At 35.4% G+C, this 25,225-nt stretch overlaps 1 protein-coding gene across 4 annotated transcripts in view; it reads left to right on the top strand.

Annotated features, from left to right (window-relative positions):
• The window catches only part of Arap2 (ArfGAP with RhoGAP domain, ankyrin repeat and PH domain 2), a 149,605-nt gene that overhangs the window by 32,058 nt on the left and 92,322 nt on the right, over positions 1–25,225 (top strand). For all 4 annotated transcript variants that reach the window (XM_070012975.1, XM_070012978.1, XM_070012977.1 and 1 more), the window contains exons 7-9: positions 8,341–8,410; positions 15,030–15,150; positions 18,319–18,497. In XM_070012975.1, coding sequence (XP_069869076.1) covers positions 8,341–8,410; positions 15,030–15,150; positions 18,319–18,497 — 370 coding nt within the window. The remainder of the gene's footprint in view (positions 1–8,340; positions 8,411–15,029; positions 15,151–18,318; positions 18,498–25,225) is intronic.

Genomic DNA, 25,225 nt, shown 5'->3' on the forward strand with positions numbered 1-25,225 from the left:
GCTTTCTTCCGAATTACTGTCTGGGGATTTTCTATGCATAGCTCTGTGTTTTTATTTTCTCTCTGTTCCCATCCCATCCTTTGTTTGAATAAAGCAGAGCTTAAATATTCCCGAGAAAATATAGATGATATATCTATATAGAGAGAGACCATACCTGTTTTTTCTTTTTCTCCTCCTCCTCTTCTTCTTCTTCCTCCTCCTCCTCCTCTTCCTCCTTCCTCTTCTTTTTTGTTGGTCATGGGCTTGATCCTCAGATCTCAGCCTCCTGAGTACCTAGGATTACAAGCATGAGCCACCAGTACCTGGCTTCTGATTTTCTTTTTCTAACCAGGTATATTGATAATTTATCATGTGTGACAATCTTTATCAGATCAGAAATCCATGGTCTTCTAGATCCCTAGTGTACTGAATTTTGTTTTGTTTATTTATTTTGATGGCACTAAGGTTTGAATTCAGGGCCTTGCACTTGCTTGGCTGGCTTATGACTAGCTGCTAATGCTGAACCTCTTGAGCCACACCTCTACTTCTGCTTCTTTTGCTGATTCATTGCAGGAAAAATGTCTCTTGTTTGTTCAAACTTGCTTTGAACCTTAATTATCAGATCCTAGTCTCCTGAGTAGCTAGGATTGAAAGTATGAGTCACTGATCCACGCTTCCTTCAAGGATTCAACGATAGTTCCTAGCCCTTCTTCTTTCCAGATTTGTAAATGTTGTTACTGTCATCTCTGTGGATCAGTGCTGTTTTGAAGGCATGTCTCTGTATTTTGCAGAGTTATGAAAGTAAATGTAGATGCTTAGTTGATCGTCTTCACTTGGAGGTAGTTCATGTTAGAAGATGGCTCCATAGAAGAAAGAGATATAAATAATATTGATTTTTGTATACTGCATTCAGTAAATGGTAAGCCATATGTGAGATTTAAAATAAAAAATAGCAGTTGCACTTTAAATTCAGGCTGCACATAAAATCCTGACATTTGCAACAGCATGGGGTAGACCTAGAAGATGCTGTGCTAAGTGAGATATGCCAGGAAGAGAATAGTGAATCTCATAGAAGCGAGAAGTACAATAATGCTTACCTAAGGCAGGGGAGAGCTGAAGCAATGGAGAAAGTTTAGGAAGCGTGAGTTCTGGTTTGGTGTCATAGAAATCTCAGTAATATTAGCAATAATACATTCCATACCTTAGAAGAGATGCATTTGAACAAATATAGAAGTTTAAGGTGATCAGGTGCTCATTACCCTTGAGTTGGTGATTATCTAATAAATACACAAGTCAAAACATCACATTGTGCCTATGAGGTATGAACAAATAGCAGATACTAGCCAAACAAAGAACAAATACTAAAAATAAAATTTGGGTTTTAACACTGGCCCTTGGAACTTGGTATTAAATACTTCCTTCCCTCCTCATTTGAAGGGTTCAGAGTTGGGTTTGAAGAGAAGTTATATTTTGTGCTTGTTTTGTCATTCATTTAGTTCTTGGTAATTGTTAGTTATTTGCTTCAAAGTACACTTCAGTAAATCACTGCCATTTCACTGAAATACTGGTTTATTTCCTTGCTCTTTACTCTATATAAAAGATTTCTAATGCAGTATCATTTAGTAGCTTCAGATTTCAAAGAATAATAAGAAAACACATTAAAATAATTAAAGATCATTTTATTAAATTAATAAACATTAAGTTATTAAATTAATTTTAAAGTTATTAAAAATGGTAGGTAAAAAGCAAAAATCTAAACTTTTTGAGATTGCAGTCAGAGTAGATGTGAAAATAAAATAAGCTGGAATCCTTTAGGATTATGCAAATAAGGGAGGTAAATATGGAATAGCATGTTGAGAATATCCTCTCCTTTTTTGAGGTTATTGAGAGTAAGTGAGAAATGCATATCTGATGACACATCACGAGTAGACACTATTAATTTGAAATAGCGCCTTTAAGGTTCATTCCAGTTGGGGGATTTCAAAGGTGACAATTCGGTGGCCTCTGTCACCTTAAATTAATACTGTCTTTTAGCATGCTTGTTGGGTTTTGGGACATTTTAACATTTAAGAACATAGTCTTTAAAAAGATAACAATAACTGGTGGTCCTTGGGAATGAAAGCAAACTGGAGGGCCTATGTAGGAGCACTTCACAAATACAGATGTAACTGCTGTGTGTACACTGTTGTTAAAAAGAGGTTTTAAGATACCCATTTGGAGGCAACCAAACTGACACCAGGTGGTGAGGCTGTTTTTATGAAAGCTGTTGAAACTTTACACCACCTGCCCTACCACAGCTCCAGGGAAGAGTTTGTAGAAATCCGTTCAATAATACTACACAAGCCTTATAAATTATTCTTAAAAAGCTTCTTAAAGAAATGTTTCCCTTCAGAACCCTAAAAACAAAATAAGATAAAGCCCAGGCTAATGTGTTTTTCTGTCTATCTTACCTTTTCTTTTTCCTGGAGGAATTCTGAAACAGTTTGCCAAATTGAACTCGCCTATAAAATGTGTGGAGGAACTCACCTGTAAAATGTGCGGAGGTTAAATGTTTTTATTTCCTAAAGGTATTTCCAGAATGCTTTGCCATCCAGTGTACTGGAGTCTTTCTGGTGTGGTTAGCCTTGACTTCCCAGTACACTCTCTACTTGTTCTGTGTCATTGGGGAAATTATGTAAACAAACAGTGGCTCTGGTCTTCCATCAGGAGCTTCCATCAGGAGAGTTGAGGATAATAATATTACTTGTCTCTGACGATCGTATGGGGGATTAAATGAGTTACTGACTGTACGTAGTTTGTCACAGGGCCTGTAACAAAGCACTGGGTATTATTATGAAAGTGATGACTATTTTGCATTGGCAAATATAGTTCTTTATTGATTGAAGCATTACAGTTCTTTTTAATGCTGTCATCATTGTTATTTCAGGTTGAATCTGTATCACATTATTGCAGCCTAGGTTCTGCAATAGGCTAAGTGGTTCTGCCTTTTGTACTTTGTCTTTTTGTGCTATAGATGTTCATAGGTCAAATTAATCAGATAAATAACATGTAAAAGTCTAACTTTAGTGAAAACTTTAAAAGTACTTTAACAATCCCCAATAGCATGTATTTTAATCATACTAATTCCACTGGAATTCGTTGTGCAATGCCTAGGATATGTGTATTAATAAAGGAGAGAAACATTTGTTACTGTCATAGAACAGTTCTTAAAAATTTAGTGTTCCACCCATATTTATTAAACTAAAAGCTTTCTTTTTTGCTTTGATTGAGAGTGCCACCATGTAGCCCTTCATGGACCTAGAACTAACTATGTAGCCCATCCTTTTCTAGAACTCTCTGTCCTCCTACCTCAGCAAGAATACTTTGGAGAGTGCATCTGCCAGTGTACCTGTCCAAAATAGTTTAAAGTTTTGTATTAGAATATTGAAGCAAACTACTTCTCAAGCTCTCTTTTAATTATACAGAGGACATTTTGATTAATTTATAGGATTTACAGTGTTAACTCCAAATCCAATGATAGGAAGGGAAATAATACTACAAGGAAGGATAAATGGGTCTAAGTTCCTGTCTTTAATAAACCAATTTTTATAATTCAATTATGATGTTCATATGCAGCAAATAGTTAATTGAATGTTGACACATTTAATGAGCAACATAGATTACTCATTGTTTATGTAAATTAAAGCTAAGAGACATTTGAAGTTAATTATTTTTATATTAAATAGGGAAGTATTAAATACATGTTACATAAAAAATACAGTGTATGACAAACATTGTATTAAAGAAGTAGGACAGTTGTGTACATCGTGAAATAGTAATATTAACCAAAATAATGATAACAAATGTTACCCTTTTTTTGGTTACGAGACCACCTACCATCTATTTTTCTTAGCAAATTATATGTATAAAATATCTTACTACGGTAAGACAGACTTACATGGTCATCAGACTTACATTGCATTTCCAAAATTGCTTCAATTGAACATTTGTCCTTTTGACTAACACCACTTATATGTGTAATGTTAAACTATCAGACTTGTAAAAATAGAGTAGAATTGTAGTTACTAGAAACAGAGGAGTAGAAGTATTGGGATATGTTGGTTAAATCTTTTTAAATACAGAATATTTTAAATTATATTACATTTGATAGTTTTTCAACTTTCTAGAATAGATCATCATTTTCCCAGTAATGATCTAGGTTCATAAAACTTTGATTCTGTCTTAATAGAAACACTGTAGCATTTGAAAATAAAGCAAAAAATGAAATTTAAGAATTATAAAATATAAATTATATAAGAATTATAAAATATAAAATTGAATATGCATTTTCCACTTAAATCCTTTCATTTACTAGATATCTATTAAGCATATTTTATATACTAAGACCAGTGGCCCTTAGTGACTTTATATAAACATAACAAATGCCATCTACCTTCAAGCATCTCACATCTAGTGTGGGACATGAACAAAACAAAACAACATATAATTATGTTTTGGTGTGTTTAATTAATGTGAAGAAATGGAGCAAGAGAATAAGGATCTGTGTGATTGGAGGAAATGACCTTTAAGCTAAGAACTGGAGGAAAGAAAGGATCCTACTATGTCAGGAGCTAGATAACACTTTCCAAAGTACAGAAAATGAGAAGACTATGGGGCAAGAAAAGGTCTAGTGATGAGAGTGGGGCCTGAATGTATTGTTTGAAGAGTTTGAATGAATATCAGAATGAATGAATGATTATCAGAAGTGACATTTTGGTGTAAGATTGCAAAACAGCTTAAACTGTAGAATGGTGTCTCTTTGCTTTGCTACATTTATTTTTTTATTTTTTTAATTGTGAAAATACCATACAGAAGGGTTACAATTATATGGGCAAGATAATGAGTACATTTCTTATCAAGCATTGTTGCCTCCTCTTTGTTTCCCCTTCCTATCCCTTCCCTTCTCCCCCTCTCCCAATCCCACCTTTCCCCTCCCTCCCCCCTCAGCCAAAGTTATAAAGTTCGTTTCTCGACATAACATCTTGTACATCTCATTGTTGCAATGGGTCCACCTGTATCCCTTTTTAAATGATTTGTTTTTTTCCTTCCCCTCCCCACCGTGGGGGAGGGACATACAAAGCAACAAAAAAATCATCTTATAAATATGTTAGAAACAATTGCATGAAGGCAAAAACATTTGAGTATTTTTATACCATGTGCTTCTTGTTCTTTTCTTTTTCTTCCCACCTTGTCCCTTTGCACTGTCTCTCTCTGTATCTCTGCTCTCTATAGTTCAATAGCAGAGTCTCTCTGTGCAACCTAGGCTGGCTTCACACTTAGCCTCCTTCTTCCTTTGCCTCTCTAATGCTAGAATTATGGATGTTCACAAACATGTCTTGATCTCATTGCTTTTCTATTTGGGATGGGATTGTCATCTTTAATTGTTCTCTCCTTGATTAAGAGAGAGATTTAATTTAAAAAATACTGAGTTTAAAATCAAGCACATTTAATGGTTAGCTGACATTGAGAAAATTCAAATGGTTGTGAGCATTTTATTTTAGGCCTTGAGATTCATAGCTTCTGATTTTCTTTGGCTTTTTCAAAGATACAAGAGTAGGGTATGTGCTTAGCAGTACAGTGCCAGAGAGGGAAATGTAGCTCATCAGATGGTAGCATCTTTGATCTCTATGCCTAAGAAATGCTGAGCTATCCGGCTTCTTTCTTACCTCTCATTTACCAGCAGACATAATTACTAGCTCCTAGAAGATACCCCGGACCTCACAACTGCTTATGTAAATTGTAGTAGAAGTCTACAGAGCTTTATGACTCCATGTAGCTGCAATTATGCTAAGCTGTTTTTATTTGGTATTTTGGCAAGTAGAATTTAATTCTGAGTTCTTAATGGTTTTCCTCCCTTTCTTCAAGCATTATTTTAAAAAGATTAAATAGAGGGCTTTGTTTTTGAAATACCTTTTCCATAGTTGGAAAAAGACTGTATAATCATTTATTCAACGGTTTCTTGTTTTTAGTGCCATATTTATTACTGTCAGTTGTTGCTCAAAATTGGCCCTTGTGAAGTATCAGGAGTGAGAGAATGCTAGTAAGCAAGTGAACAAGTTTATTTGACCAGAGATTGTGTTGAGTGCTAGGAGATAAGTGGAAGTTGCTTTGAGATAGTATAGCTTTGTGATGAGTTTTGGATTGGGTCATCAGGAAAGTAGTTTATGTGTACATGGTTTAGGAATAATCCTGAAAGATAAGAAGTTAATCAGGGGAAGATGGGGGACAGATGCTTGTGGCCACCATCTCCCTCCACACATGGTGATTAGTTTTATTTTAAAATGGGATATTCTACGAGCTGCTGAGCTATTAACTTACTGCCGTAGGTGGTACAGAGTAGATGGGTCCCTAACCAAAAATCTTGATTTACCAAATTATGGTGGGGATTGTGTAATAAAGTACTTGCCTGCCTTTTAAGTATGGCAAAGATAAACATGATATGAGAGCAAAGTGATCATTTATGTATTCAGTGTATAATTATAGCGTGTTTGCTTAATATTGATTTCTTTACCTTTTAACTTTTGATGAAAGTGAAAACCAATGTCTCTAACACGGCTGCAGTGTGAAGAAGAGACACTGCACACAGGCCAAGGGAAGTTTCAAGAAACAAAGAGATAAGGGAGATCAGGCCTGGTGGTCTGTGTGGTTAGAAGGTGTTAAGGTCCTTCAATGTTCTTATTACTTCATACCTAATTCTTTTCTTCTGTCTGTACTGAGAAACGTCCTCCATTTGACATGACTTGGTCTACTTTGACCTCAGGCGCTTACAATTGCTGACCTGGTTTGGGTGGCTCGCTGTGCCTCACAGAAGTATAATACACATGTGACAGGGAAGCTGCCAGAAGACGAAACTCTTCAGAAGCACGGAAGTTCTCTTTCTGTCTTTAAATCTTTGAAAAGCCACAGGAAGTTAATATCAACTCTTTAAATGTGTTAGAAAACTGAAAAAGGTTAAGGTGAACTTGGTTGGTGTTTACCTGTTTGTTTAGAAGAGACTCTTCTAAAATAGTTTTGTTTCAAGAAGAAGCTAGTTTAAAAGCCGGACATATCCAGATGGTACTGGTCCATACTGAAAGCCACAGAGAGAACAGGATTTCAAAATCAGTGTGTTGTCTAACTTCAGGAAAGGGAGAAGTATAAAGCAAAATAAAAACAAGCCTAAATAGAAGAGGTTCAGCATTTCTCACTTAGAAACTTAGAACAACTGAGTGTTTTATTTTTTAAGCCTTAACAGGATATTATTATATGATAGTAACAACCTTAAATTGAATGTAATTTCATATGGTCCTTTTTTAAGAAAAAAGTAAACAACAATAATAAACATTTAAACACATTTTGAGTGATTGTAAATGATTATATTTTGACAGGGCTTCTGTAGCTTATAATAATTGAAATTAATAATTTACATGCATAAATCCAATTAAGAAAGCTTTGCTAGTTCAGAAAAATATATTATTCATTCAGTAAAGCAAAAATCAAGGTACATTAAAATATGTATATGAAACGTAATGAGGGATGGAAGTTTTATGTGTATCTTCACTTAAGCATTGCTGGACATGAGTTTAGTGGTAGAGTTTATGTCATATTCTCCTTTGCATTACACCACCTCACATCTGTGTTTAACAGCATTCTTTTTTTTGGGGGGGCCATGGGCCTAAAACTCTGGGCCTGCGCTTTGTCCCTCAGCAATTCAGCTCAAGGCAAGCACTCTACCACTTGAGCCACAGAGCTACTTCTGGTTTTCTGTTGGTTCATTGGAGATCAGAGTCTCACAGACTTTCCTGCCGGAGCTGGCTTTGAACCATAATCCTCAGATCTCAGCCTCCTGAGCAGCTAGGATTACAGACGTGAGCCACTGGTGCCTGGTTTAACAACATTCTTAACAGTATTATTATTTTAGATGTATTAGTGAACTGACTAGAAACTCTTTATATATACTTTCTTTCTTTTTATAAAAAATTTTATTTATTTTATTTTATATTTTTGGCTTGAACTCTGGGCTTGGGCGCTTTCCTTGCACTCTTCAGGTCAAGGCAAGTGCTCTACTGCTTGAGCCACAGCACCACTTCTGGTTTTTAGTGGTTTATTGGAGATAAGAGTCTCACAGAGTTTCCTGCCCGGACTGGCTTTGAACCATGATCCTCAGATCTCAGCCTCCTGAGTAGGTAGGATTACAGGCATGAGTCACTGGCGCCCAGCATAGTTTATTTCTTATATACAACCAACAAATGGGAAGTATGCAACATCATTATGTAACAAATGCACTTGAAATCCAAGTTTCTGGTACTTGAATGTAAAATAACAATTTCATATATTTGACAGAAAACGCATGTTTCAGAAGAGATGGGTGAAATTTGATGGCCTTACCATTTCTTACTTCAATAACGAAAGGGTAAGTACATCTTACAGTTTTCAAAAATGCCTTTCAGTGTCCTAAGAATACTACAGGGAACTAAACAACTAGTTTGGTTTTTAAAAATAGGAGGTAGATCATCAGGATGAAAAGAATTTGCATATGATAAACTCATTCTTTTCATAATTTTACATTTCATTTTTCAAGCTTATATATGTAACAATTATATATGATATGTCTTCAAAACCATAGGAAATGCTTTGAGTGATATAAAGATGAATAAAAAATTGCTTTTGTCACAGAGAGCATTGAGGAATGTTTACAAGTCAGTTCTATATAGAAAATGGCAAAGTAGGGATGGGTTGATTGCTTTGTACTCTGCAAGTGAGAAGAATCTTGCTGCATTAGATTTCCTTTGCTATAAGCCTTCAAGGACTAGGATATTTATACATCCAGAGACAAAGAACAATGAAAAGCTCATCTGGGAAAGGATAGACCATACATAGCATTGATTTTATATATATATATATATATATATATATATATATATATATGTATATAATATTTCATTTTGCACAAATAAAATAAAATAAAATAAATTAAAAAAATATTTCATTTTGGAGATTAAGGCTACATGAAATAGAATGTGGAAGATGAATATAAGGAAGATTGTTTACAGTTAGAACTCATAAAAATCTTACTATGTGAAAGCATTATGTGGATTGCATGTTCTAAGCATGTATTTTTATAGATATGAGAATGTCCTCATTCTTAATAGCTGTAGACTGAAGTACATAGGGGGTAATATCATTAGATCTGCCAATGCCTTTCACATATTGAATGTTTATTAATATTTGTAAATGTGTACAATTATCTGTATATATACATAGTTAAATCAATTTTGGGGAATGTACAGCCAGCCTTCCATACCCTCAGACTATATATTGGTATTGATTCAACTAACTATGGATCAAAAATATTCAGAAGAAATGGCACCTGTACTGTTCGTACACAGACATTATTATTATTTCATTGATACAGTACACTATTTATGTAGCATTTCAATTGGACAGGATTAAATAAGTAACCCAGAGATGATTTAAAGTATATAGGAGGAAACATATAGATTAATATAAAAACATTATTTTAAGGAACTTGAGTAACTGTGGATTTTGGTGTCTGAAATATTTCTGGAACTGATTCTTCCATAGCTTAAAGGGATAACTGTAATTATTGTCAAATATATCTATATATAATAGTTACATATAATCTAGATTACAAATACTCATATGCTATTGAATTTTTCTATATTTGTAAATGTATTAATAAAGAGTGGGGAATAATAAATATGCCACATTTTAGTTAACTAAATTAGATAGGTTTTAGCTTACCTTTAGACATTCCCTTTAAAACTTAAAAGATTTAACCACATTCTCATTGTTTTCTTGATTATTTCGATTTCCATGGACTATTATTAGTGATATCTGTGGCTCAAACAGCGATTTCTTATATTGCTGTTATAGTCCTGCAAGGCAGAAGAGTACCTGCTTTTCTATAGAAGATACCATATGATTGTATGTCCCACACTGCATATTATAAGGCTGGGAGTAATAGAAGGTTTAACTAAAGGTTAATGTGTTTAAGTAAAGTAGTTTTGGACAAACCTCTTTGAGAACTGTAAGATGGCAGGATGAACATTTTTAAAAGCTGGTGTACTGCTTTCCATGCTTTGTCTAATTTGCTCATCTATTTGAATATTGACATATTTTCTGTGCCAAGGGTGAGTTCAGTACAGCCTGTATTTCAGGGGATCAGACTGCTACTTTTTCTTAGAACCTGTGTCTTTTCCCTGGTTTGATTAAGAAGGGGAAGAAAAACTGTTGAAGAGTAAGACAGGCTTCCATGTCATGAGGTGTTATCAATGATAGGATCCTTATTCCCAGATAAGAGAAACTGTCTCGTATCTGTGTCCCACTGGACTGTTTTTCTGTATGTTTGTCCTTTCAGAGCCAATCTCAACTGCAGTGGGACGAAGGGAGCGCTCATATTTGTAGATATTGATGTAATAAAAAAAACTTTATATTTCACTGAGTTGTTACAATCCCTTAGCCTAATCTTTATTTTTCAGGTATTTAAATTGCAGCTTCTTTTGGAATTATCCATGAACTGTCCAGGGGATTGTTTTCACTCTAACAAAACACAAAAACACTGGGGTGGGTGTTTCCTACCAGGAGGCAATTTCTGTTATTATCCAGTGTGCACCTGTGTGGTCACAGCTATTATTTTGTCTGGCTGCGTAATTTTAGCTAGTATATGAACAGAGCAGTTGGGTCTTTTATGGTCTAAATGTGCACTTGAAGGTAGTGTGCAGAGATGCCTCTGTCCTTCGTTTGCTTCCACTTCCCTCAATGTTGTCCAATCATGTCTCCATAAGGATTTCTTCATTTTGTCACAGAAAATGGCATCATTCCCAATGCCTTGATACCTTTATCCCCTGCTAAGAAATCTAACTCACCCACATTCCCACTCAGCTGTGAGCAGAATTGCCCTGTGGTCGTTTCATTGTCTGAAAGTGGTAGATAAATGACAGATTTGACCTAGATATCTGTGTGCTATGGCTCAAGGGATGCTTTAAAATTTCTTTCCTTAAGAAACATTTCACACTCTGAAAAATGTAAGCATTTGAGCCTGTTGTCATTTGAGTATATTTTTTTCCCTCTACAGTGTCTTTACCTTTAGTTGTTAAAGAAAAATATAAAATTAATTCTACACTATTGAAAAAAATAAGATTTACCTTGGGATCTCATGATAGATTATGAATGAACAGAATGAGAAGCTACAATGTCCTGACGTTAAATTGACATTGTTTTTAGCTTGTTAAATATATTTTGATCTTGTCTAAGGATTTATTTTTCCCTGTTGCTCTAGCAGAAGATCTTACCTGTTAAATAATGTTGTTAAAGGCATATGGGTTATTATATGTTTTTAAACATCCTTAAAGAAATCCAGTAGGAAGAAAATATCAGGTATTCTTATTTCTTTCTGAATGGTGCTGTTTGGCTACATATATATTTTTTAACTGAAAAATGGGTTAAAAGTAACATTGGACAAAAACGTTAATTATCTGATTAGGATTGTTTTTTTTTATAAGCTCCTCTAATTCTTATGCAGATAAGAGTTTGGGAACAGATCACCTAGGGATTCATTTGTAAATAATTTTGACACTAAAAATCTCATAGCAGAGAAGTTCTTAAATTTGTCCAAGTAATGCTGGGCCTTTCTGCACATCAGTAAGCTAGTTGACAATGTAGAGGACCCTCCACTCTGTAGAACATTTAGTCTTTTAATTTTGGCTTGACATTACCACTTAAATCTGTTTGCATTTTTAGAGTTTTCCTTTGGTGAACCGATCATGTCATTTATTTACTTACTTATTTTGGTAATGACTTTTCTGAATAATTCTAGGTTCATCCTGTAGGATATTTGGGCATGTCTTTAACTGTATTTTTTGTTCATTTAACTTTTCCATAGGTCTTTTTCCTCTTTCATCTAAACGTCTTAACCAATGCTGCCTATCAAAATCTCATTCGAACTTCAATCTTGCTTGCTTCCTTCATGAACCTTTCCTTAATTTTCTCTGTTGTGACATTTGTACAATAAATGGCAAGAAGTTTATAAGGAAACAAGTTGAAAGTAGAGAGGCAGATCAGGAGAATCTTGCCGTAAGCTGGGCATTAGTCAAATGTATAGGTTCAGAAGTATAAAAGTATATTTTAGAAAATATTATATAATTATTAAATTTTTTAAATGAGTCATTAGATTTTGGTATAGTCATGGTTGATTGGATATGGAAGATAGTCAGAAAAACTTTCTGTAGCCCAGATTATAAAGAAAGGTGGCAAGGAAAACAGAAAAATGACTTGAAGGCTATTAAGATGGTATTAATCAAATATTCTCATTCAGTGACCTCAAATATATGATTTAAGTTATGATGTATAATAACATTACAGTGAAAGTACATGTCACTGTTAACTTAAATCAGGAATATCTACCCTCATGACTTTGGGTGGCATGAGAGTAAAGGCTGGACAAAACCATTTTCTCCAGTATGGTAAATTTAATGCTGAAATATAACAGTTGAGGAAATCTGTATCAAAAATAGGTATGAAGAGCATTCCTTAGAAGGAAGTGTTGATTTGGGTGACAGGTGATATGGTCTGAAAATCTGAACAAGACCAGTGATGTTAGTACAATTTAGAGCAGGCAAATACTTTGTAGCAAGTTCTAACTGTAGATGTGGAGAGAGTCCAAATTATATGGGTGGGAGTGACTAGCACTTAGCAGAGATTGTTTTAACCTAGTTCAGTGATAGACTAGAAGAGTGATATTTTAAGGGACAGGTGTAAGTTGAATGAATTGATTTTTAATGTTTGATGTACCTCATGGAGCTGTTCAACATATTATTGTTAACTTGAAATAAGGAAGTGGGATTGAGTAAAATGGATAGATAAGGAAGAAAGGGTAGCAAAGGAGAAGAGAGAATCAAGGGAAAGGCATTTTCTCATGTAAAGCTGGTATTTGAAATAATGAGAAGGGATTTGCCTTCTTAAGGAGAGATTTAGAAAGAAAAGTCAAATGAGATGAAGGCAATTATTTTGTCAGTATCTTTTATTGGTATTCTTCTTTTTCTATATGAGGCTGCCCGTTTATCGTTCTAAATTACAGAATAAATTTTCATGTTCAGTTTTGGCTGAAGACATAACAAAGTAAAACTACATGAGGGTGGGATTGGCATTTAAGATGCTGTTAAAGAATGGATGGGACTTTGATGGACACATACTTTTAAGAATGACAGGTTGGAGGAGAGCTAGTGAGGGAGAAGAAATTGTTAAAGGGCTGGGAAAGAATACCAGGGTGATGCAGACATCTTAAGCTTTTGCTGACACTGTTCCTTATCTTTCTGCTTTGGCTCCAGGTTATGGCAGGGAGGATTATGAACTTGACACTTACTGTCTGCATACAATAGTTTTGTACATTTAGTACCTCTCCTCTCCAGTTATTTTGGATACTGGGGCCCTGTTCTTAATGGGGATAGTGCTAGATAACATGTATAATACTGTGGAACGAAATAGAAGAAACTGTTTAAGGAGATGTCCACACTTTTTTTCTGGTATTCAGGACCTTCCATAATGTGACCCTTTTGCATGTTTTCAGCTTCATCCGGTTTGACTCTCTATTGCATGCTTGACAAGTTCCTACATCATGTTTTTCTTTTCTACCCTATTATTCTGTTTTTTAAAAAACTTTCTGTATTCACTCATCACTTACCTCAAAGTTGAGAGTTGTTTTTAGTCATAGTAAAATGTCACTGTTTGTAAAAACACTATGAATCTTTTAAGGGAATTGAGAATTTCCATCTTTGTATTAATACATCCCTTAGTTTGAATTCAGATTTAAGTTATTTTCTTATTAAATTGCTGTTTTTACCTTTTGAGTTTCCTTGAGTGTTTCAGGACCCTCTGAATTTTCTAACACAGGGTCTAGTAAATATTATACCTTAAGTAAACAGCTCAGATTGTGGGATGGTATTCATACCAATTGATTTAGGAGGATCCAGGAAATGAAGATTGAGAAAACATCAGAATCTTGAAATGATTTGCTTATACAAAATCATAGTATGTGTTAGTCAATGACAAGCAGCCAGATCCATCATTGTAATATTATATTTATTGTCTTTAATTTACAAAGGAGTACAAAACAATTTATGAATATAATACATCTTGGCCAGTACCTTCTCCTTCAGCCTTCTCCCTCCTTCCTCCCATCACCTCTTCCCTTCATTTTCTGAATTTTGCAGGTGTGCATTGAATTTTATGGCTACATTCTCCATTTCAGATCCATTTAATTCCACTTTTTTATTAATTGGGGGAAATTATTCATTAGGAATTAGTAGGCTACACTGATTAAAAAAAAATAAGCAGTTTTTGTGGGTATTTCTTGTCCTCAAAATGAAGTTGCAGTAGTTTGGAAATCCAGTTACAGTACCTGCTGTGGCCAGCAGATGCCTGCAAACACCATGAAATCATTCTGACCAGATAGTTTTAAAGATTGCTGGCTGCTGCTGTTTGCAGCTATCTTATTCTGGCCAAGTAAGACTGTGTTAGAATCTGTCTTTTAATTCCAGACGAAGAGAAAATTAAATAGGCATTTCCCCTAATAGAAAGAGATATTTAATAGATTTCTTTCAGGGGTATAAAAGCAATGTATCTGTATGTCATTTTAAAAATTAAGATTGAAATCATTAATGAGAAACAGTTGTAAATACTGTCTTTTTTTTGTTTTGTTTTGTTTTGTCGGTCATGGGGCTTGAACTCTGGGCCTGAGCGTTGTCCTTCAGCTCTTCAGCTCAAGGCTACTGCTCTACCACTTGAGCCACAGTGCTACTTCCGGTTTTCTGGTGGTTTATTGGAGATAAGAGTTTCATGGACTTTCCTGCCCGGGCTGGCTTTGAACCGCAATCCTTAGACCTCAGGCCTCCTGAGTAGCTAAGATTACAGGTGTGAGCCACCGGTGCTTGGCTTCATTTTTTTTTTTTTTTGGATAAGATCAGAACAATTTCATTTTAATGTGCTGTTATCTTTTTCTCTAACCAATATAGGAGATGTATTCAAAGGGAATAATTCCCATCTCTGCTGTATCTGCAGTACGAGCTCAAGGAGACAATAAATTTGAAGTTGTTACAACACAAAGAACTTTTGTTTTCAGAGCAGAAAAAGAAGGTAAGATTATTTCTTTTCCTTATAAACATATCATCATTCATTTCTCATGAGATTAATATGTCAGGTAAAAATAGAAATGTGAAGAAGCTAAATATATCAGAATAATTTGCATTTTAAAGTTAATTTTGAATGCATTATTGTTAGACCTGAATAAATTGAATTGCTATTTCTTGTCTGATCTCTATTCTTTATGCAAAACATATGTAGTGAGGAGCTGTTAACTATGTGAGTCCTAAGTTATAGTTTTACAGTAGTGAAAATCTGTAGCCTGAATTCCAGAATCCTATTCAAATGCTTAACTGACATCTCAACATGTGTGTTTAATCGCATCTTAAACATCAGATGTCCAAATTGTTATTTCCATGCATTCCACCAAATCTACTTTTCCTTCCTCACAACAAACGGAAGCTCCAGGTGCTTAGGCTGTGAGCTGGTTCTTGTTTTTAAATATTTCTGTCTTTACATGTTTCACATCTAATCAATCTTGTCAGTTGACTCAGAAAATATGCCCAGATGCTGTCCAGTTCTCAGCATCTTCTCTGCTGACCCTATGCTACAAGCAATCACTCCTGTCTGAATTCTGTTCATCACCACCCTTTGATTGACTACAGTCATGCCGTCAGTACACCTGTCATAATAATCATTCTGCAAGAAAGATGCCAGTCCATTTCAGAGGTTCCACTCTTTCCATCTATTTTTATTTTACTTTAAATTTTTATTATCTATAGTTATTGTAAAGATGATGTACAGAGGGGATACAGTTCCTAAGCCAGGTAATTAGTACATTTGTTCTTGAACCATGTCTCCCCTTCCTTTCTCCCAGTTTTCCCCTCCTGTCTCCACCCATAGTTCATTTTCCATTCCACAAAGTGTCTAGTGAGTACCACTGCTGTATTTGTTCACCCTTTGTCCCACCTTTCCTGTGTCTCCCCTTACCCTCCCCCAAACATACAAACTTACAAACAAGACAGATACATTTTCAAACAAAGGTAAAGAAAACAGAAACAGCATCAAAGAAAAAAAGAATACCTCATTTCCATTTCTTGGAATTCATTCAATAACTATTATTTTATGTTATCATATGCACACAGCAATTGAGCCTTTGTGATTCCCCTCCTAAGAATATCCTCCTTTAGTGAACTCAGGGCCTGGGTGCTGTCCTTGAGCAAGGCTAGTGCTCCAAGAGTTGAGCCACAGCTTCACTTCCTAGTCTTTCCATCTAGATGCTTATGCACTGAAGACCTGAGGCAGTTTTGTTGCTTAGTTAGATTCTCTCACTTCCCTTGGCCAAGATACTTCACCAAATTAACAATTATTCTGAATGATTTATTACAGTTTTTATGAAAATGCATCATACATATTCAAAACTGTTTTTTGGGGGGGAAGGTCCGGTCATGGGGCCTGAACTTTGGGCCTGGGCACTGTCCCTCAGCTCTTCAGCTAAAGGCTAGCGCTCTACCACTTGAGCCACAGCACCACTTCCGGCTTTTTTCTTTTTGCTTATGTGGTGCTGAGGAATTGAACCCAGGGCCTGATGCATGCAAAGCAAGTGCTCTACCACTGAGCCATCTTCCCAGCCCCGCAGAACTGTTTTAATATACTGATTCTGTGAGTTCTTTTGTTTTCAGTGTCAATTGTCTTAATCTTTAACATGTGTGCTTCCTGTCAATTGTCTTTATCTTAAATATGTTAATCATGTTTCTTCCTTGTTAATCATTCTTGTAGTAAAAAAAATGGAAGTCCTTAAACAGGAAGTGCAGATCCTCTAGCAACATTTTGTATTATTTCCTTGTGAGTTCAAAACTATGTATATTCATCCAAGTTAGCTCCTCAGTGCAGATGTTGGCTTTTCCTGTCTTTATTCTTGTGTTGTCCTTGCTCAAGATCCTGATCTGATTTTCCCTCTCCCACACTCCATTTTTTTCTTTTGTATTGCTACTCATTTTAGAGACTTATCACAAATGCTTTTCCCAAAACCTTTCTCTATGGTGTCAAAAACACCATATATACAAGTTCATACATTGGATAGTTCTAAATGGTCCATTTTTAATACTGGTTGCTATATGTCCTTCAGCAAATCACTTACTTCATTGATTTGCTGAGTGACTCATATATTATTTGATAGTATTCATATGACAATTGTACTCTTCCATGCCTAGTTATGTGTCTACATCTAATTTAATAGTGTCGATTGCTGTTTAGGGAAGACATTGATTTCTTGTGCTGCCTGACTCCAGTGTATTGTACATAACTGAAGGTCTCTTAGCATTTGTTGGAGTGGTAGTACCAAGTTTTAATTTACTATTTGGGATATGTAGTTGCTGTGAGAGTGGAAAAGAAGACAGAATATCAAGGAAGGTCTATGACTTTCTGTGTTTTTGAGTGACTGAATTGCCATAGACAGTCTATTAATTGTTGAACAGCAAGAGTATTTTCATGTATTACAAAGAGTGTGTACATCACTTTTGCATAGCTGTGACTAAATACTTGACAAAAACAAAGTAGGTAAGATTAATTAATTAATTAATTAATTAATTTAGAGAGGTTTCTTTGCATGGCCACTTGGCCCCCATGGTAGGTAGAGAAGTTCTTTTTACTGCCTTGCTAAAAAGGAGTGGGGGGGGAGGGGAGGACAAAGAAAGAGAGAGAGAGAAAGAGGGAAAGGAAGAACTGTATAAACTTAGTGACATCACCTCATTTACCTGCTTCCCCAAGGTAGGTCCAAAGTTTCATAACTTCCCAGAATAGGGCCACTAACTGGGGACCAACAGTTTAATGGAGGACATTTCATGTTTGTACCATAGCAAAGGAAAATTTCATCTTATGAATCATCTAAGAGAATACTTCTTAGTCTTTAACAATAATTAATTCACCCAAAATTCTTTTTTAATGTGCAAATTGTAATTCATTAGGTCTGGAGCAGGGCCTGAGATTTTGCATTGTTTGAAAGCTCCAGAGGGAAGCCAATGGTACTGCTTTGTGGGCAAATAAGTGTTTTTAATGTTTCTGGCGGAGAATTGGGATATTAGCCCTGCCTGCAACAGCACTTAGAATGTGTTTGTGGGAAAGAATTGTGAATTATCTGTTTTAAAGCAAGCAAAGTCCTTGTTGATGTTTCTATGCTGTATAAGTTAAGTATAGATTTATTGATTTTCTTCTATTTTTCAGAGGAGAGAAATGACTGGATCAGCATACTACTCAATGCACTGAAATCACAGTCTCTTACTTCTCAGTCTCAAGCTGTTGTTGCACCTGAGAAATGTGGCTATCTTGAACTCAGGGGTTATAAAGCTAAAATTTTTACTGCATTGAGGGGAAGTAATGTGTGGCTCTGCAAAAACGAACAGGTGAGAGCACTGTACGTGATGGATAAGTGCTAATCTTTGTTTATAATAACAACTGTGTTTTGGTTAGAGTTACTGTGGCTTTTATTAATAGAGTCTTGGCTTTTGCGTTGAGTAATTCACTAAATATAACAGAGAGTGGTTGATTTTCCTGTTTCAGGAAAGTCTGTCAAAATTTGAGTCTGGACATGACCATTTTTAAGAAACCAAAAAATATTAAATAGTTGAAAATAATTTTTGAAGTGTATTTCTCAGTTTAAGTAACGCAAAATTACATGGAAGAATAATTAAGAACCAATTAACCATTACAGCTGTTGAAGAAATAGGCCCAATTCTGCACCTGTTAAGCTGCTTTTATTTTTGTGGTAGAAAATTATAGAGTGACAACAGGTAGCATATTTTCTTGAGTTTACACGATTTTATTGATTTGTTTTTGGGTTTTGAGCATATGTGTTGCTTCTGGGGAAACTGCTTTACTGAAGACAAGTGATCTCTCTATGTGTATACGTGTGTGTGTGTGTGTGTGTGTGTGTATGTGTGTACAAACTCAGATACAGGCATACATTCATTCACATAGCACATATGCAGAAAACAGCATTGAATTATTGGTTATTGAATTTGAGTTACATGAAATACCCAATGGGAAATTTAAGTATTTTTCAGGAGACTGATGGCGATAATAAACTTTTGCAAGTCCTATTTTCTTTATTTGATTTTATTGATTATTTTCTCTAATTATTTTTGGGCTACAATATGTAGAGAATTTTCCTTTACTTCTTTTTGGGAATGCTTTCTTCTTAGTCATTAGACCTGTTATATATTAGGTGCTTAGTAATTAATTATTTGTGCAGTTAAACTGTGTGGTTTAGATGTTTGATCTAAGACAAACTCATTTTATGATTCATTATAATGGGTTTTGGTAAGAAAAGTAAAATGTTATTTTCATAAGAAAAAAACCCCAAGATTATCAACTCAAGAAAACACACAGTATTTGGGAAAAAAATTAACTAGAGATTTTTATCCAAGGCATCTTCTGAACTTTAATGTGAACTTATTCATTTAATTTTTTTGGATAAGATTTCTTAGCCAATTAACTATGGAAGGCATCATTGAGCAGTGTCAACGTGCTAATAGCATGGATAGTTAACATATTCCTAAAAAAGAATACTGATGTGCAGCTTATTAATGTGTATAGACTGAAAAGATTTTAGTCTGTGAAGGTAGGTGATTAAAACTTTCCTTATTGGAGTACAGGTTGCAAATGAATAATTTGCATGTAGTTGTGTGGAAATTTCTGTCAAGCTGAGGTTTTAATCTTTTACTTGCAATGAGTTCTGTCGCTCATATGAACTGATCTTATTCTCTGAAAGTAAGACTGATATTCTTATTCTCCGAAAGTAAGACTGACATTTTGTGACCAGGAAATTTTTATATGAACTTATCATCAGTACTAGTAGTTGAACACACATTACATAATAATTGCCACATGTTGAGTCCCAGGTATTGTGGCAAATGGTTTGTAAATACTTCCTTTGAACCTTCCCTACAAATGCATAAAGAAGATATATTCCTATGTTTTTGTATAGACAAGGAAAGTTAAGATTAGTTTTTCTAGAGATTACAGTTTATCATGCAGTATTTAACTCAAAAGCAAAACTCTAAACTTATAAAGAATCTGAATGCTAGCTTGAACTCAGGGATTGGGAGCTATCCTTGAGCTTTTTATATCCAAGGCTACCACTTGAGCTACACTTCTACTTTTGGCATTTTTGTTGGTTAATTGAAGATAAGACTCCTACAGACTTTCCTGCCTGGACTGGCTTTGAACTGTGATCTTCAGATCAGAGCCTCCTGAATAACTAGGATTACAGGTGTAAGCCACTGGCACCTGGCTTCCCCCACACACACTTATTGTGAAATAATGAATTTGTTGCCCATACAACTTTATAACATGAAGATAATAAAAGTAAAGAAATTGAACTATACCATTCTAACATAGGCATTATCTTCTGTTTCCTTTCCTTTAATATATACCTCATTTTACTAATTCACTTTGGTCTTTCCTTCACTGACAGTAAACAGGGTTAGAGGTGGAAGGGAAGCATTATAGCATATGTTGAAAATTACTGAAGATTGGAATGGGACTGATGATTGGAATGGGAGGTTATAGTTAGGGGTTGTCACTCTAGCTCTGCCACCTAATTGGCTCAGGTAATTAAGTTTTTATCTCTGTAGGTTTAAATGGTGTCATGTCAAGAAGGGATGTAGATCACTGTCTTAAGGCTACTGTATAAGCTGCATGCTGACGTTTTAGATTTCTGGACTTATTACAGACTAGTTGATGGAGAAGTTTGGGGAATGAGGTATTGGAATTAGCATTCATGAAAAATACCGCAGCTGGGTTTAGAGCTATGTGGGGTTTTTTTTGTTTTTTTGTTTTTGTCAGTCATGGGGCTTGAACTCTGGGCCTAGATGCTGTTGGTTTATTGTAGAAAAGAGTCTCATGGACTTTCCTGCCCAGGCTGGCTTACGAACAGCAATCCTCAGATTCCAGCCTCCTGAGCAGCTAGGATTACAGCCATGAGCCACCTGTGCCCAGCCTGAGATATGTAGTTTTAAAGCCATAGTCCATCAAATACTGATTTTTACTGACTGAACATTTGGAAACATGTACATATACATATGTACATGGAAAGTTAAGACAGTTGTTACTAGTAGTAGAGTTGTAAGGGAATTCAGTGGTGAGAAACAGAGAAAACACATTTTGAGGGGTGGAATCAGGAGTCTTTGTTGGAGAGCTGGCTGCTGCAGGTGGACTCTTGTCACAAAGACCTGCAGCCCTTTGAATACACTTCACACTGTCAGAAATCTGAGCCATGAGAGCAGGAAAGGAAAGAAAGAGCACAAGAACAATACCTACAAGCCAGATCAACCCCAGTGGAGAGCTGATGTGGGGTGTCATGGTGGCCAGAGGAGAGCCAGGAGACAGGAAACATAGAAACATGAGACATGGCATAATGCCACCTGAGCTGGTCTGGGCCTAAGTAAGATCAGCTCAGGGGGCAGGTTCACAAGGAGCTCAAGAGTTCATGACCCAAAACTGGCAGGTCCAGTAACCCATTGTCCCCACCCCTACGTCTAAGAATTCAGGCACATCCATCACCTGGGAGGTGGGACTTTCTTGCCACTACCACAAAGAGAAGATGGCATCAGTTAAACCCAGTTAAACCCCATCATCCACTATGTGGCCAACATGGCATAGGTCAGTCCAGCATCCCCACTTCTGTAGTTCATTGACTATTTCGTACCCGAAAGGTGCATAATTTGAAACTGTAACTGGGTTGTTTTGTTTTCTTGCTAAAACTCTCAGTAATTTTTATGTTTTTCTTCTCAGTTTTGTCTTAGCTGTTTAATACTTTTGTCAACATAGATTTTTAGTGTAGGAGTAGGCTTTTTTATTTTTTGGAGAGATTTTTAAAAGCTCCATTTGCAAAGTCAGATTCAAGAAAACGTGTAAATGAATTGAGATTTTTTAAAATTTCCTATTTTAAAAAAATCCAGTTTTACTCTGTGTGCCTGGAAATGTATGCTGTTCTTAAAGATTATTGTTCATCATTTCTAGAGCTTTTCATCTGTGCCAGCTGATGTTTTTAAGATGTGAACCATTCCTATAAACATATTTTCTGTAATTGTTTTCTTCTGGATTTCTCTTAATACTTAAGAAAGAATGAAGTTAACAGGTCAATGATTATAATTCTTGCTTTTACATTTTCTTTTGAAAAGTGATATGAACATGATAAAGGATAGCATGTCTACATGTGTCCTGGCTGGCATTTCATTGACTGTTCTTAATTCCTTGAGTAATCTCATCATACTGCATTTAATATAGATTTTTGGTTTTTCTTAGTTCCCTTCAAAGATTCATGTTTTTCATCACTTTTATTCCTTTTCCTTCATTAATGTTTGTGGGTAGCTGTTGGCTGCATTGGAAAAATACTTGAAGGAATATTTTATGAGGAAGTAACATGGAGACAAATTTACTTCCTTTTTTCCAGATAGACTTTCCTATGAAAATGTAAAAGTATTTGTTATGGACTAACACGATTTCTTTTTACCTAATTACACTGTTGCAAAACAGTGTTGTCCTTCCCACATAAATTAAATGTTATCCTTTATATAATTAGCACCATCTCAAACTTTACCTGAATCATTTTTATACCTTTTCTTCTAGTTCTTATCCCTGTGTATATTCTTTTGTGCTTAAAATGTATTGTTATGACAATTTCTCTACATTATTCCTTCAACTATATATAAAATCAGTGAAGGAATTGCCTGTCTGTGGGTTATAGTCTGATCTTGGGTTTATTCATTCATTTAGCAAATGGTTAGTAGGCACCTTCACATTTCTAGTGGCTAGGCACTAAAGGCAACTGGTACCCTACTTGCCGACTTGAGGCAAGTGGAACCTCACTTTCTTCTGATGAAAGTAGTATAGGACTATGAGCTTTCTGAACCCTTCCTTTTTGATTTTTGGCATGAATTCATATCACCTTTTCCTAGGACTTGTTTACAAGCAAGATACTGTTAGCTATGTGATAGGGATCAGTTACAGTACATTTTAACCTTAAAAACAGAGCTATAATTTTATATTCTCCAAGTAATTGTGTATGTATGTATTTTATTTATTGTTAAGCCCTCATGAATTCCAAGTGAGTCTGGTAGTCTGTAAACATAGAGTGAACTTAATGAATTACTGGAAATTCACAACTTCTCTTTTTTAAACTGGAGAGCTTACTAAATATGTTTTTAAACATTTTTTTCACAGTGATTTGTTTCTCTATTCTTATTTCATTAATGTGTACACACACACACATGCATATGAATGTGTGCAGGTGTGTGCATGTATCCTGACTTGATACTTAGGGCTAGGTCTTTCACTTGGCTTGCTCACTGCTGGTGCTTCAGCCCAGCTTTTTGTTGGGTACTTGTAGATAAGAGTATTTTGGACTGGTTTTGAACTAGAATCCTCAGATCTCAGGCTCTCCAGTAGCTTGGATTATAGGCACGAGCCATTGGCCTCTGGATCCATTTCTTACTGGACTTCACTTTCTTGCCAACTTCCTTAAGCTATTTATAATCTTTATGTCATTTTTTTTTGCAAGTGTTTTTCTGATTAGATTTTGGTCCTTCCATATAATTGTTAATTTTCATTGGGTAGAAATTTTGTTGATTTAATTGAATTATTTTTAAGTAGTTCAGAACTTAGTTTTTCTGACCTCTGGAACAATAATTACATTTAAACTCATTTATCTTGATATAGATACAGTATGTAAGCCTGTATTTTTAAACTTTTAAGTGAGGTAATGAAATATGAACATACTTTGTAATATCTACATATGAATATAACTATATAGTTATAGTTATATACATGGTATCGCTGTTGGTTGAAATTTCTGCAGACGGGTATGAGGTACGTGTAAGCGAATTGTTTCAGTTTCTATTTGTTATGCTTCCCTTGACAGCCTGTCTCCCATCTTTTCCTGATGAGTTTTAAAAATATCTTGTTAGTATTAGTGAATTCATTTCCACCAGATGTCTTGCTTGGTGGGTTTGGGTATCCATTTGATGATAATTGTGGCATTGAGGTTTTAACTACATAAACTCACTTGATTGAGCATTCCCAAATCAGGGTGTAACAAGAGAGTCATCACCCCCCTCCCCCCTTTCCCCCAACATAACATTCCCTGGTGTTCTGGCACGGGAAAGCAGCTCTAATAGAATTTAAATAGGCCCCATAGGGCTGTGGGTTGTGTGGCACCGAAAGAAGCCGCAGGATGTAGGTGGTGGCCTCACACTCTCTCGGTTCTGTATCTGGCCAAGCTCTGCATCTGGTGTTTCCCAGGAATGTGGTGCCAATGTCATACAATGCCACATCTGTTTTCAACAAATGTTGAAGCACTGAGTTCTTAAATTCCTGGCAGAAAAACCTAGCATCCAGTATTTCCAAAAATAAGTTTGAGATTTCAGCAGATTTGGGGGTTAACAAGCTCTCTTCATTTTTCTGTTTAGGAATCTAAGTTTTCCTTCTGCTCTTTCAACTGTGTAGTTCTCAAGTGTAGTTTTAGCCATGTTCTGTTGGTATGAATTCTGTTAATAAATGATTTTAGTACTTAGTAAATATTTACTGTGATTTCTATCTGAATCTTCAGTGTTTGGAATTATTGGCAATTTCCATTTCATTTGTAATCACACCTATTCTGTGATTACAAATGAAATCGAAATATTTTCCATTGATGATGAATTCTCAATTTATAGCCTAAAAATGGAAGGGTTGTCACGCCCTTGTATTAAATTTTATAAGAAGGTCAGTATATAGGTTATTACTCTCTTTTCATCACTGAGAGATTGAGGTCAGGATAAAACAAATAACCTGCCAGTAGTCAGGTAGCTAGGAAGTGGCTCTGCTAGTATTCCCGTAGGTCTGGCTCTCAGGGCCCAACTGAACATCACTGTGATTGCTCTGGCCAACCTGTTAAACCATGCCTGGGGGGGGGGGGTTGCTAATTTTGAGATTCATGCTTTTTGTGAATCCTACATTCTGTCTCAGAAAATTAGATGTAAAGTATTTCTTACACTACATCCTCATTAGTTCTTTATGCTTTTTAGAATTACATAATCCTCCTAACTGAATATATGTGCTACTTTTTTAAAAAATCCATTTAATAGCATTT

The sequence above is a fragment of the Dipodomys merriami genome, unplaced genomic scaffold, assembly GCF_024711535.1.
Source record: "Dipodomys merriami isolate MVZ:Mamm:240054 unplaced genomic scaffold, mDipMer1.0.p SCAF_9, whole genome shotgun sequence".
Taxonomy (NCBI): domain Eukaryota; kingdom Metazoa; phylum Chordata; class Mammalia; order Rodentia; family Heteromyidae; genus Dipodomys; species Dipodomys merriami.